The following is a 14,620-nucleotide window of genomic DNA, read 5'->3' as shown; positions in this document are numbered from 1 at the left end:
TCCATTAAGATGTCGGAAACTGAAGCTACTCAAATGTAAGGGTGAGGTCTTACATCTCATGATCCCTAGAAATTTGCTTCCAGGTTACCTCAAGGCTAAGATACCCTATGACCTCCTTCCCTTCACGCCCCACCCCTCCCTCAACACACAACCTCAGGTCCCATCCCAGCATGGCTACAGTCCCTCACCTAACTCATCCTTTTCGGCTGTTCTAACATGCGATTGGCTAATCTCCTACCTCCCTGTACCCTCGCTTAGAAGGTCATGGGGTAGGTTCTGAATGCCTCAAAGCACCAGGTACAGAGCTCTCTAGAGGGTCAGCAAAGTCTGACTTAGCTTAGTCCCGAAGAGTGGTTCTCACACAGGTGAGGAAAAGGGGGCATGGACGGCCATGTTGTTTGCAGACCCTGGGGATCCATTACCTCTCCGAGGCTCTGTCGATCCTGCTTGTCCTCATAGCCTGAGGTATAGAAAGGCTCGTAGGTAATGAGATCAGGACGCTCAATGTCATAGATTGCCTTGACCTTGGGGATGGCCGCTAAGTCCTTGTAATCCAGGATTTCGTTGTCTACTTTTGCCTAGCAGAGTTAAACGGAGGGAAGCGTCAATCCTCTATTTCGTTTTGTTGAGAAATTATCCTCAGTGCCGTTTACGCCTTGTTTAGAATGGGATTCCTAAGACAGACCGAGCGCCTTGCCGCGTGATAGCAAGCCTTTAGGAAGTTGCCCATCGGCACCTCTCTATTAATCACGCTTAAAAACGAAAAATCATCAAAGACTTAGGAAAGGGTATGTGTAGAATTTAGTGAATAGAGAAATATGTCAACCTTCTGAATAGTTTCTTAATAAAGAGAGGGGAAAAAAACCCTCAAATAGATGGTCAATAAATCCTTAAATAGATGGTCAATAAATCCTTGCAGACGGCTAAATATAAGCACCGCATATTGAATAAACCAAATATGTAAATATCTCTGTGGCAGAATCCAGTAACACCAGCAGTGTTATAAAATGGGCAATTACCACGCTCCCCCCATATCTGTTACTCGCATTAGGTGCAACAATCTTTTAAGCCCTAAATCATATGACTGCAACCTTTGGGATCTTCTAACAGGATCAGAGATCCCTGAGGATCTGCTTCCTTTCTTGGACTCTCTACCTGACCGTTCCAACCCTCAAACTGGCCTGCTCCCCCGAGTGTCCCTTCTGGAAGCGATACTTACATAGATGGTATGGCCTGGAGAGCCAGGGATGCTGGAGCCTGGTCTAGAATAGATGCTTTCAGAGGAGGTCCTGGTGGGCTGCAAAACGAACAGCAAGTGGCCTGTCAGACTTCTGAGGATGCTCCTCGGAATCCAGAGCAGCCTGGGTACCCCACCTTCAAGGAAAACCAGCTAAGAAAGGAGAGGCCCAGGAGTGTGGTCTAGGATGACAACAGGTACATGCTTGAAGGAATGGGCCTGAAAACCAGTGTCGTGGTAGCTTTCGTGGCCCTTCCTCTTCCTGTCCCTTATAGAACCTTGGGCTTGAACTTGGAGCATATCTTGAAGCTGTGCGTTTCAGCCCAGCTCCATGGTCGACCCAGCGGCCCAGCTCCAGTCACAAGCTCTGGTCTTCAGAACCATAGCAGAGCACACCCTGGGCTTCCCTTGCCTCTCACGGGCCTCCTGCTCGCCTCTGCCCTCCTCACGCCCACTTGTCACTGTGGGGTTATTTCAGAAGAGAAAGCTTGGAGGAACCCGGTTCCTTGTCACTGTGCTGCTTTTGCCTCGGTGGCCAATTTAGTGTGAAATCACAGCTGCTGGGGCCTCAGTGTCAGGTCCCCCATCTTCTTCTTCCTCATCCTTTATCACCTGCCACCTCAAGAGCAAGCCTCGTGTCCCTGCCTCGAGCCTTCCATCCTGGCTGCTCTACAGCCTGATCCCGGTCTTCCCACCAACTTTCCCTGACTGGTTCATTTTCTTCCTCCAACCTTAACTTGAACTTGCCCCCTCAGAGCCCCCGCCCACTTCTTCCTCAATCCACAGAACGCTCCCCTTGCTGTTGTCTCTCATAATCGACCCTAACTTTTCCTTCATGAATAAATTCCTGATGAGGATGCTGCTGATTTCCTTACCTTGTGTCTCCCTCCCTTGTTAACATTGCCCTGGATCCTCCTTTATTAGACAAACAGCACGCAGAGGTGTAAATACTTGGACGGAAGAATGAGTTATCATTTAATTGTAAGTAAATACTAGGTTCACTACATGGGTTAAGTCTAACCACAGAGGCCCTATGGTATGGGGGGTGATGAGCCCCTGGAAAGGTGGAAGAGGCTAGGAATGGGGCAGGGAGAGGAGGGCAATACACATGCAAATGTGTTCACATGCATATGTGTTCACATGCATATGTGTGTATATGGGTGGGTAATACACGTGTGTGTGTATATGTGGGGGGGTAATGCACATGTGTGTGTGTGGGATAATGCACATGCAAATGTGTTCACACGCATGTGTGTGTATGTGTGTGGGGTAATGCACATGTATGTGTACCTATGTGTGTGTGTGGGTAATGCACATGTATGTGAGAGGGGAGTAATGCACATGCAAATGTGTTCACACATGCATATGTGTTCACATGCACATGTGTGTATATGGGGGGTAATACACGTGTGTGTGTATGTGTGTGGGGGGGTAATGCACATGTATGTGTACCTATGTGTGTGTGGTAATGCACATGTGTGTGTATATGTGTGTATGTGTGTGGGGGATTAACGCACATGCAATGTGTTTGCAGGTGTATGTGTGTGTGTGTGTGTGTGTGTGTGTGTGCATGTGTGTGGAGTGATGTGCCCGTGTACATGTGATGTACATATGAAGGTCAGAGGACAACCTCAGGCATCGTCTTCAGGAATGCTGTCAACCTCCTTTGAGACAGGTTCTCTTCATTAGTCTGGAGTTCACTATCTACTCTGGACAAAATCCAGCTACATGCAACATGTCAGGGTTCAAGTCTGCTTCTGGAATCAAGTCGCTATTTTTTAAATCCTGGTGACGCAAGTCTTTCTTTTTAAAAACGTTCAACTTTTCTACCTAGATGAACCGAGAAGGCAGAACTCTCAACAACAAAGTCTCTAGCTGAATGGGGAGGAGGTTACAGTCCGGGCTCTTAGCCTGGCATCTGTAAGTGGTCAAGATTTTCCAGACATTGCACCTAGACTCAGATCCTAAGGGGCGGAGTTACCTACTGAGAATGTTCTCCTCGCTGGGAGATGCATAGAACAGGCTGTCTGTAAGTGGCTTCAGCTACAGAACTTGGACTCAGCTGTGTCACAGCTTGTCAGAAGTTCTGTCACAGCTATGGGTGATTTCCTGCTGGAGTTGTCAGTGTCCTTCTCCTCCTGTGTAGGGAACTCACAGTTCCATCATACATAGTAATTTCTACCCATGGTTCACCCACAGCATTTAACGCCATGTCCTGTCCGCCACGTGGTTCTGGGTTTGCTGCTCCTCGGACTCTGCTCAGGGCTTAACAACACTGGTTTTTGCCATTGTCGATTGGTTCAGCCCACGGAGATGAGCGTATTCTCCTTTATGAAGGTAAAATTATTTTTAAAAGCTGAACAAGCATCTTTGGAATTTTTATCCTAAATGTTAAGAACTTTTTTATTGAGCTGGAGAGATGGCTCAGTGGTTAAGAGCACTGACTGCTCTTCCAGAGGTCCTGAGTTCAATTCCCAGCAACCACATGGTGGCTCACAGCCATCTGTAATGAGATCTGATGCCCTCTGCTGGTGTGTCTGAAGACAGCTCCTGTGTACTTATACATAATAAATAAATAAATCTTTAAAAAACAAGAACCTTTTTATAATTTTATTATTTTATTTTATTTTATTTTATTGGTCTTGGAATTGAAGTAACAGCTCATGCGCTAGGCTGCTACCGAACCCTCTTCTATCTTATATTTTGAGAAGGAGCATACATTGCCCAGGCTGGCCTTGAATGTGTAATCCTTGAAGGGCCTCTGGCCAGCTCACAGACGTGGCTCCCGTAGGCCTGGCCCTTGGCCTTCATCCCCTCCGCCATGCTAAAAACCATTAGATTACGTTCCTGAAGCCATCCAAGGTCTGCATTCCCTTACTGACCACTTCCTCCTTTTGAAGCTGTCAAAGTACTGAAGTTTAGCAAAAGCTCCCTTAGGCTGCCCTAATTGACACACCCAATTAAAATTAAACGTCCCATCCTAACATGGGGTTTCCCGCTTAACCTTTATAAACTGCCTTGGCCTGTGGGCCAAGCCAGTCTCCTCAGAGGCAGTCCTTTGTCCCTTCAGGACAAACATCCCTGCCCCCTCTCCCTATTCTTCTATCTCCTGTCTTTGTCTTTTATTTCCTGCCCTTTGTCCCTCAGGGGCAAGCAAATCTCCTTTGTGTGGAGAACTTGGTCTTGGGAATCCTTAGCTGATACTTTTCCTTTCAAAAATCCTTCTGCCTCAGCATCCAGAAATTTACATTCAGTTAGAAACATCTAGGATTTTATAACTCATCATCTTATTATTAAAACAAAAACAAAATAAAACAAAACCCTCTTCCTAGTTTTTCAGCTATTTTTTGCCTAATGGATACAAGGTTCAGCGATGTGACTAAGACTGTGCCTGACTGATGGCCCAGATTCTCCAGTGTGCAGCACAATGCCACCCAAATCAAAATTCACTTCAACCTGGAAGCCTTTATTTCCTGAGCGCTGTTGCTTCAAAAGCTCCTCTTTATCATTAACCTCCAGTGTCCCTCGCTGGATGGCGACCAACTCCTGCAGATGCCCCACATTTTGTATGTTTAGAAGCAATTAATTTACCTACAGCACTCACTTCAAACTCAGATGTCCAACGTCCCCTGGGTGCCCTGGCATGAACTGGGTTCACTATCTCACTGGTCAGCAGCTTTTGTTTCTAGTTTGCCTTCCAAACGTTTAGATGGAAAAAAAAATCACTCTCTTGTCCATATTATACAAATATAATACACATGGAGGTGACTTCAAATACTACCCCAAAGAACAGCCCACTTCCCTCCTTTACTCAGAAAAGGAAACAGCTGGGTGTAACAGCTGCTGAACGCAAACGCGTTTGTTTACTTTGTTGTTTTTTTTTTTTTTTAAACGACACTTTGTCTCCACACAGCACAAAACCAACAACTTACAAGCAGAGCCAGAAAAACAGAGCTGACTTTTCGGACGCCATCTTAGGCTGTGACTAAGGTGAGGTGGGTATGAGAGCTCCAGGTCGGTTGATGAAGGACCATCTAGGGCTGTGGTCTCTTGGAAGTGTTTTTCCCAAGAAGATTAGGCAAATAGTTTAATCTTGACAGCAGGAGGAAGGAGGCTTCCTTCTCAGGGACCAAGGTGACACAGAACTGTCCTCAGTCAGCCTTTCAGGAAGGACCTTTGCTTTGCCCGTGATTCCTGCAGCATGGTTTCCCACACTCATTTTGGTTTCAGAAAGGGGCTGTGGTTTTGTCTTTTAAATGGAGAGAGACCTCCCTAGGACACCAAAACTTCACTTCAATGACCAGGAGAGCAAAACAGTTTAAATCACAGGCTATCTGGTTTTGTTCTGGGTAAGCCTTTTAAAAGCCTTCTTTCTAACTATCCATCAGTTGGTCCCTTTGTCTATCTGTGCGACAGTAGGGGGAGCTACAGCATCCTAAGAAGGATTACGAGAAAGAAGTTCTGGGGTTTCCGCCCCAATTCATGGTGCGCTCTGTATTTAAAGCATTAAGCGCTGACTTAGAACTCTGACTTTGTAAGTGGAGAAATGACATCGCCACTCACTTCCCTTAGGAGAGGGCGGGAAAGCCCTTTGCTGCCCTATCCCCGACCCCCCTTCGGCAGTCACAGGGAAGCAAAAGGCTCCTCCATCTAAAGCCATGCTCTAAGAAGGGGAGAGAAACTACAGGGTGATGGGGAACCAGATCAAAGATCTTAGGAGCACCTACAAGGGCTACTGGCGGAAGGTGGCCGCTTTACATAAGCGCTGCTGGTGCTGACAGTACCTGCCTGGGGTTTTGGTTGGAGTTCACCAGACAGGGCGGCGACAGACGCTGCAGAAGAAGGAATCCTTTTAGAATCTGTACGCACTGCATATAAGGAAGAGGTGGGATGGACTCCTTCAGGGAAAACCGTTTGTGCTTGGGGAAGATGAAGAACACATCTCCCGACCAGAGCCAGTTCTAGGGAGACCGTCCATCTTTGCTAAGGGCGAGGGTCTGGCTGTCTCTGTGGGACTGTCTGCTGACCAAACACCAGCAACAAGGCAGGGGACACTGCGGTGACATTAATGAGACAGCAAGCCGCATGGCTTCCTTGCTCTACAGACACACACAGAGACAGACAGACAGACAGACAGACAGACAGACAGACAGACAGACAGACACACACACACACACACACACACACACACACACACACACACAGCCTTGAACAGCCACCTCCTTAGGAAAATACACATCGGGGACCTGTTTGATCCGTCATAAATTTGCAAGGCCTTTACGACAGACACTGCAGGCGGATGGGTGGGTTCCAGAAGGAAAACAGCCTCATGCCCATTTGGTAGGTTGGTCAATTCATGACGTTGCCTTCAATGAACAGCGGCAGAAAAGAATGCAAGTGGGGGGGGGGTAGAGAGATGGCTCTGAGGCTAAGAGCTCTGACTGCTGCTCTTCCAGAGGTCCTGAGTTCAATTCCCGACACCTACATGGTGGCTCACAACCATCTGTAATGCCCTCTTGATCCGATGCCCTCTTCTGGTGTGTCTGAAGACAGCTGCAGGATCCTCATATACATTAAATAAATAAATCTTAAAAAAATAATTGATAAGCTGGCAGGCGACCCACGCCAGGTTATTACACCCTTGGCCACGAGAGTGCTGTGTGCTCCGGGTATCAGCAATGCTCAACATCTGGCCGACACGCAAAGGTCTCTGCTGTTCCCACAGGACCAATTCCTCCAAGTAATCGATCGGAATGTGTTTTAAGTGTGGCTTCACTTTTAACATTTACCTGTAGTTCAGAGGGATGGGAGGAGTGACCGACCTCTAAATGTAAATTTTAAAATTGACTTTCTCCGACTGTTCTCCAACAGCAACCCGGGCTTATCTCTGGGGTGCGGAGTCCTGACTCCCCTGAGGGAAGGGGCAGACGCACCTAACATCCACAGCTGCCTCCCTGACCTGGTGCAGAGGGCTGCATCGGAGGTGAGAGGACTTAAAGGCTCTGAGCGGCTGTAGCACTTGGCAGCTCCCAGGCTTTTGAAAGGCTCTGCTGAGCAAACCTCACCTCTTGTCACCACTGACCCTGACAAACATCGTGCTTCCTCTGCCTGCCGGGTCCGCTGTTTACAAGTTTCTGAGTGAAGCTAATGTTGACTTCATTGGGTTTTTTTTTTCTTAACAGCTGAGTAATGGGAATCAGATGTCCCCTTTGAGCAAGGCCAAGAGGGGAGGAGATGTTATTAAAAACAGGTCCCCAGCCCCATCTCTCTGCTCCAGATTTCTTAAACTGAAGGGGACAGAGTACCCCGCCCCCCCAAACTAGAAATAAGTAAAAAAAAATCCATATTTGAAACACTGCTTTTCCTCAATCCAGGAAAAAATGCATCAGTCGATTAAAGCCTCAATGGGGGAGGCGGATAGTACTAGTTAAGAATGTGCTAGGATAGTACTAGTTAAGAATGTGCTAGGATAGTACTAGTTAAGAACGTGTTAGGATAGTACTAGTTAAGAATGTGCTAGGACAGTACTAGTTAAGAATGTGCTAGGAGTGGAAAGGAAGCTTGCCGCCGCCGAGTGGAGGCCCTTGCTCTAAGCAGGCCCATAGGCAGTAGGGACAACCTTCAGCTATTCCTGCAGTTTCAGGAAACTTCCCTTCTGTTTTCTCTTGGAGCTTTGCACCAGGGCCGAACCTTAAAAATAGAATGAAGATCCTATGCTAACCAAGCTGGTGACCAGGCAGGCACCATGGGGCGGGGCCTGGGGCCTGGAGTTAGAGAGCCCAAGTCTGCAGTCCCTTCCTCTTCACAGGCTTCACAGCCTGTGGCCTGCTGTCAGCCTCACGTCACAGACACAACCTCGGGGGCTGTTCCCTAAAGGGTTCCTCCCGCCTTCAGCTTCTCTACTTCTGTCAGGAAACAAGAACGTTTTGATTTAGTAGAGATGGAGGCCAATGAGATTGTCACCCTTAGTGAGGGTCTGGAAGGCTCTAGATGGAGGTGAGGGCACAGAGATCAAACAGTGCTGGCTTGCAGCAGAGATCTGGGAAGCGTTTCATCTGGACCCAGGAGGCGCTTCTGAAAATGCGGTTTCACAGGCGCTCAGAGTCTCCCCTGCTCCTGTCGCAGGCAGCAGTTAGCACTATGGTAGCCTTGTTTTCTCTGCCACTGTCCACTTAAGCACAGTGCAAAGAACTTGGCTAATAGGCTCACGTCATGGCAACCAGTTCCTGTCTCACCAACCGGGAAGTTGACTAGGTGTGTTGGAGGGGAGGCTTGTCAGCGCCCTCCAGTGAGATCTTATGAGACCAGCTCTCAGAGGAATTCTTTGGAAATTCTGCAGGGCTTGGACGGCTTTCCTTTCTCTTCCTCCCACCTCACTTCAGCTGCGGTTTCAGCTCCCAGCTTCTACATGCTCACCCAGCCGCCCAGCAATCTTCGTGTTTCAATCTTATCTGTCCTCACCTTTACAGGTTGCTTCTATCCTAGAACTGCCCCTAGGGAATTCTGCCTTTATCTGACATTCCCAAGAACACTGTCGGTAAGACCCACGTCCTGGGTCTCGAGTTAAAAGACTATTTTACCGTGTGTCTTTTCAAACACGACAAAGCCGGATACACAGCTTCCCGCCCAGAACTATATTGAGTGTGTGGAAAGTATTTGTTCAGTGAACAAATGTGGGGGACACAAGACCAAACGGCAGCTTCCCGTGTGCTAGCTTTAATGAAAACGTCAGCTCAGCCATTGCTCAGAAGGCAAACATCTACCAGAGAAAAGAAACCAACCAAGTGGGGGTGGTGAGGAGCGCTCAGGGGTGAGGAAAGCCGGCTACCTTCTACAGGAGCTGAGAAAGTTAGATGACAAAAGCAGCCTGGGGTGGGGGTGGGGTGGAGGGAAGCAATTGAAGCCTGGGCCTAGGACAGCCGCTCGGAGCCCTGGCCCCACACAGCGCCAACCTGTAGAGCTGGGGACCGTCCTGTGCGACGAATCAGACTTTTGGGGTAAAAAAAATCGGATGAAGAACGTGGAATGTTTGGTGGCTGTCATGAAACACGAGAGAAAGGAAGAATGAATTTTAAAATAGCCTTATTCATAAATACTATGAAGGACACATAAAAAGACTGAAGGAAAACGGACAGTAAATAGTGACTGACAGACACGTGCGCTGCTCCAGGGGTCGATTTGGGGCCCGTATTCCATGCATATCAACTGGTCTTCCAATCACAGTATATTTATCTAAATTCTGACCCCATTGCTGGGTCCTTTGCAGTTGTTTTGACACTGCCGTGCTTATGGTACAAGGACAAGATGCCCCAGGAGGGACCCTAAGAACTGTTGCTACACAAACGCCCTGTGAGTTCTTAAATATCAGGAACGTGGCTCACTCTGGCGCTGCTCAGAGCCTTCAAACATTTTCATTTTGCTATGGAAACTGCTCTATGTGGTAAAAGGGCCAGGAAATCTTGGCTTGAGATGTGTGCGTAGACACACCCTGAGATTAATTCTTCTGTCGAGAGCACACTCCCCACTAAGCCTCACCAGTGTCAGCCTGGACCCCAACTCTGGGTCAGAACCACTTCCCTCAGGTGAGGCCCGCCCCTTCCTATAGGTGATGGTGGCCTAGAACCAACCTGCCACCCAGGGAGGGCATCACGGAGAAAAGCTCTGGAAGTGTTCTGGAAAGCTTACTGGAGGGGACAAAACAAAGGAAGAAAATTCCTCTTGGCCAGAGCCAGTGAAATATTTTACTCGTTTTTTTTTCCCCCACAAGCTTCTCTAGGAAGATGTCTTCAAGAGTTTTCTTGGTTTTTTTGTTTTTTGTTTTTTTTTTTTTTTTACTTTGTAGCCATTTCAGGGAGAGGATCTGCAAACTCCAACTATCCTTGCGGAGAAAATACGCCCATTCTGTTGTTCAGTCTGGCCTCATTAACATTCCTCTTCATTCCTCACAAAGACTTCATCAGGGATGAAGTAAAAAAAAAAAAAAAAGGATTCTTTAGAAAACAATAGCCACCCTGTAGAGGTGGGATGGTGGGCTCCTTGGGTGGTTTTTGGGCAGGAGTCCCAGCGAGGCTGCAGTTTTACAAGCCCAGAACAAAGTGTCCCGTAGCACCAGCTCTAACACTCTGGGAAGGTACCCTGTTGCCTGAATACCCCTGCTCCCTCCAAGTTCCAAGCCTAGCCTGCCTGGTGGATGAATGGATTTCGGGGGTCATATAGCTATTAGCTATATGTGCCTGTGAATTGGAGCCTTACCAGGAGCAGGGAAAACCATTGTTCCAATATCAGCAGACACTTCCCTCTGCATCCCCCAGGCCTTCAATTATTCTGAGAAGGTTTTCTCTTCCCTCTACTTAAAGTATGTCCCTAACAACAAACTAAAAAGTAAAGGCTCTCATGCGTGCATATGGGCCGACAGTTCCAGAGGGGGTCAGCGAAGGGACCTGAGAATCCACCAACTGTTCCTTTGATGGATGCCTAGTAAGGGTAGGCCAAGGGGACTCATGAGTCTTGAGTCTGGCTCAAAAATAAATCTAGACTATTCTCTCCTTGGGACAGCAAGAAGATTAAAGTCAGACTCTAGTTTTCTTCCCCTGAGACACTAAACAGAGGGACTGGGATCGGACCTGATCACTGCTGTGAGGAAAAGTCAGCCTGGGTGAGCATCTGGGTCAAGGCCAGGGTCCAGGTTAGAGTCTGGGTTTTACATCTCTGGAAGTGGAACTCCACCCGCTAGGACAGCTCTGAGGACCAACCCGATCACATAGCTAATGCCAGCAATATTCTTACCCTAAGGCTGTCCTCCTGACTGACTTGTACCTTTTGGAGCTAGAGGCTGCTCTTTTGAACCTGGATTTCAGAAATGAGCAAAACAAACCAGGGCTGAGCAATCGATGACAGAGTCTGGGGCAAAATGGTGTGTGATGGTTTACGCCAAGAGGGTTACCATGGCTACGTGATGAATCATTTTCCCCTAGCTGTATGACTTTTGGATACTTTCCTAAGACACTGACTGCCAAGATAAGGCCATCAGAGTCCAAGACAGTGCTAAGGACAATCACAACACATTTACAGTGGGAGGGGAACCCTTAGTCGGTCATTTGGCTTTTGGCCTCCGGTTTTCTATAAGGAAAATAAAAAACCCAAGAAAAGTGCTTCCCCAAAGCCCAGGAACTAGTGACCACACAGCAGCGACCTCCAGAGCATCCCGCTCTGACTGCTTCCTTACCCGAAGCTTCTCCTCTGTCTTGGTGGACTGCTTACAGTCGGGATGCCACACGGTAGAACCTGGAAAGACACAATGACTGCTGAAATGGAAAGAAGGCACAGTCCTGTTAAGCAGACTTTCCACAGTGCCTCAGACCCCTCTATCCCCAGCACAGGGTCCCACATCCAACCTATGAACATGAAGTCAGCTCTACCCTCTGGGCCAGTTCTGAGTTTGCTGTCCACAGGGCCACAGAACCCAGCAGAGAGCAGCCTCACACTACAGATGTTCGGCTTTCAACAGGGTTACATTGTTTTTCTTTTTTAAACATACCATTGTTCTTTAAAAGTAACACCTGAGTCCTTACTACCAGTTCCGCCTGATTTGAGAATTAAAACCATGTTTACTTATGTAAACATCAAAACACCCAAGTCACTAAAGAGAAGTCAAGTCAAACTCTGTGGCCTAGGGCCCTGGGTAAAACCTACTGAAGCTTTCATTCACCCTGCTATTTCTGTAGTTGCCCACAGTTGGATGAGAAATCAAATCAAATCAGCTGGAAACACCATGAAACTCAGTTTATAAATTTTTCAGCTTTCTAATTAACTAACACAAACAAAACCCTTTGGTTTAAACTAGTCAAGTAATTATTGAAGTGGCATTTCCTGTTCCTGCTTCTAAGATCTCCATTTCTCAGGCTGGAATGACACAGGTATCAAAGAATGACAAAACTTACAGTCGTTCACACTTTCCTACTCTCTTACCCTCTCTGTCCCTTCTCTCCCCATTCCCCCCCTACTCTCTCCACATGTTCCTGTCTCCTCCCTCTCTCTCTCTCTCCCTCCTTCTCTCTCTGCCTTTCTCTATCTCTACTCCATCCTCAACTCCCCTCCCACGCCCTAAATAAACTCTATACCATATTTTAAAAAACAAGTTTAAAGTTCTTATCTTTAAACTTCAGCGCCTACCCTATGATTGTGTATGAGTAGGTGCATAATAGGTATCATAAACATGTATGACCATGGGAAAGGATGATATGTAAATCCTGTGTCCACATATGGATTTCTTCAGACATGAAGGATCTGAAGAACACAGATCACTTGGAAAGACTCAAACTAGTGAAATTACTGGATTACTAGTGACTAACACCTCAGAGTCTCAGAAGCAACACCACTCTGTGTATGGCATCTTTTCAACTTTATCTCCCAACCTGTGAATACCAGAAGTCACCAAATTAACTCGTGAGTAATATTTTCTGCTGCGCTAAAATATTATCAAAGACAAGGAACCAGAATAATATTCCAATCTCTACCAAATAATCATTTCAACTTTACATCACTGACAAGGAAGAGAAGGAGGAGGGGAAAGAAAAGAAGAAAACCAGCCTAGAGAGATGGCTCAGTGGTTAAGAGCATTGACTGCTTTCCCAGAGGTCCCGAGTTCAAATCCCAGCAACAACATGGTGGCTCACAACCATCTGTAGTGAGATCTGATGCCCTCTTCTGGTGTCTGAAGACAGCGACAGTGTACTTATATATAATAAATGAATGTATCGGGAAGAAGGAGAAGGAGGAGAAGAAGAAGAAAACCGAAGCATAGGAAATCTCTTAATGTGGATATAGAGAACCAACTTGTCATGTGCAGGCCAAGAGAAGCATTCTCTGGAAGGTTCTACTAAGCAGGAGGTACCAGACAGAACACAGTCCACACACAATATCAGCAGTGTTCTCCAAAGGTCAAGCACACTGGGAATGTGACCCAGAGAGCATCGGATGCAGGAAAACAAAGCTCATTCTCAAAGAGGTGCCAAGAGGGCAGTAGGTAGCAGTAACAGGCTCCACTCCAGAGGAAACTTAGAGCCGCCCCGGGGTCTGAACGCTGCTCACTTGGGAGGTTGGGAGGTTTGTGCACAGCTGGTACCCTTCTCTGTTTAGCATCTGGACCCAGAGAGAGCACGCAGAACACACTGCAGCCTGTGTTTCTCTGTCCCTAACAGACGCAGGCTGCCGTGTACTTGGGTGCATGGAGATGCTCACAGAACTAACCAGGAGTTCTGAAAAAAAAAAAAAAAAAAAAAAAAAGTGGCACCTGTCTCATTGCTGATGCAAATGTGCCACCAGTCCATGGGAAAATGTCCTGTGAAGCCTCCAGAGACCACAGATGTGGCACCCGTGACGTACCATCCCAGGACCCTTCCACACTCAGTTTTTTCAGGCTGGACCTGAAAGGGCACTGGGCTGGCAGTTTCTAGACCCATGTGAATTTTTAAAGGCAACAGTAGCCAAGCCTGTATTTTAACATTTGACACTCATGACTAGAGACACTTCTCTGTTGCACAGAAACAAAACTGGGGAAGCAAACTACTCATTAAAATCACACATAGCGTTGTGTGTAAGGCAGAGCGAAGAGATGACTCGTTGAGGCGACCAAGACCCCGTAATTACCAAGCCGAACCGGCAATGGCTCGTGCAGCTTGAGCTAATTGTACTGATAAATCGTTGTCTAATTAGTGACTCTTCCAGCTATAAATAGCCGGATGCTTACAGTCATGGTGCTGTCTGACTGGAGGAGCATCTGTGCTTACGGCTGCTCCAAGACGCTTTGGAATTCTAGAAGGGACGAGAGCCAATTGCAGCCTCACCTGGAGACATTTCTCAATATTTTCTTTTCTTTCTTTCTTTCTTTCTTTCTTTCTTTCTTTCTTTCTTTCTTTCTTTCTATTTATATGAGTACACTGTAGCCATCTTCAGACACACATCAGAAGAGGGCATATCAGATCTCATTACAGATGGTTGTGAGCCACCATGTGGTTGCTGGGATTTGAACTCAGGACCTCTGGAAGAGCAGTCGGTGTTCTGAACCACTGAGCCATCTCTCCAGCCCTAGAGTGTTATTTTTCGTTTAAAAAGTTGCCACCACAAACCCTCTCGAAGAGATGTGGGAGGGTCCCCCTCCATTCTCCATCTCACCACGTCCTCTTCAGGGGTGCAACGATGGCCGTGACATCATTCTCCAAAACCCAGTCTTAGACTTTGACAGGCCTTCCTTGAAGGCCCACGGGAGGAGAAAAGGCAGAGTAGCCCTCACAAAAGCAACACTTCTGAAAACTTCTAAAATACTTTCTCTCTGCTTGGATCTTTTGTTTCCCCAAATATTTTCCCGGTAAGAGTTGGAGGAGC

The 14,620-nt window shown here is 47.2% G+C and overlaps 1 protein-coding gene across 8 annotated transcripts in view; it reads right to left on the bottom strand.

Moving 5' to 3' along the window:
• The window catches only part of Ablim1 (actin binding LIM protein 1), a 141,963-nt gene that overhangs the window by 35,387 nt on the left and 91,956 nt on the right, over positions 1–14,620 (bottom strand). For 5 of the 8 annotated variants that reach the window (XM_032892251.1, XM_032892252.1, XM_032892253.1 and 2 more), the window contains exons 7-9: positions 11,463–11,521; positions 1,220–1,297; positions 423–578 (exon numbers count right to left, since the gene is read on the bottom strand). In XM_032892251.1, coding sequence (XP_032748142.1) covers positions 423–578; positions 1,220–1,297; positions 11,463–11,521 — 293 coding nt within the window. Of the gene's footprint in view, positions 1–422; positions 579–1,219; positions 1,298–6,021; positions 6,070–9,189; positions 9,274–11,462; positions 11,522–14,620 lie in introns of all 8 variants that reach the window. The other 3 variants (XM_032892250.1, XM_032892255.1, XM_032892257.1) reach the window with 2 other exon arrangements.

Source organism: Rattus rattus, chromosome 2, assembly GCF_011064425.1.
Source record: "Rattus rattus isolate New Zealand chromosome 2, Rrattus_CSIRO_v1, whole genome shotgun sequence".
Taxonomy (NCBI): Eukaryota; Metazoa; Chordata; class Mammalia; order Rodentia; family Muridae; genus Rattus; species Rattus rattus.
Note: the sequence above shows the minus strand (reverse complement) of the source record. Positions and strands in the feature narration are given on the sequence as shown.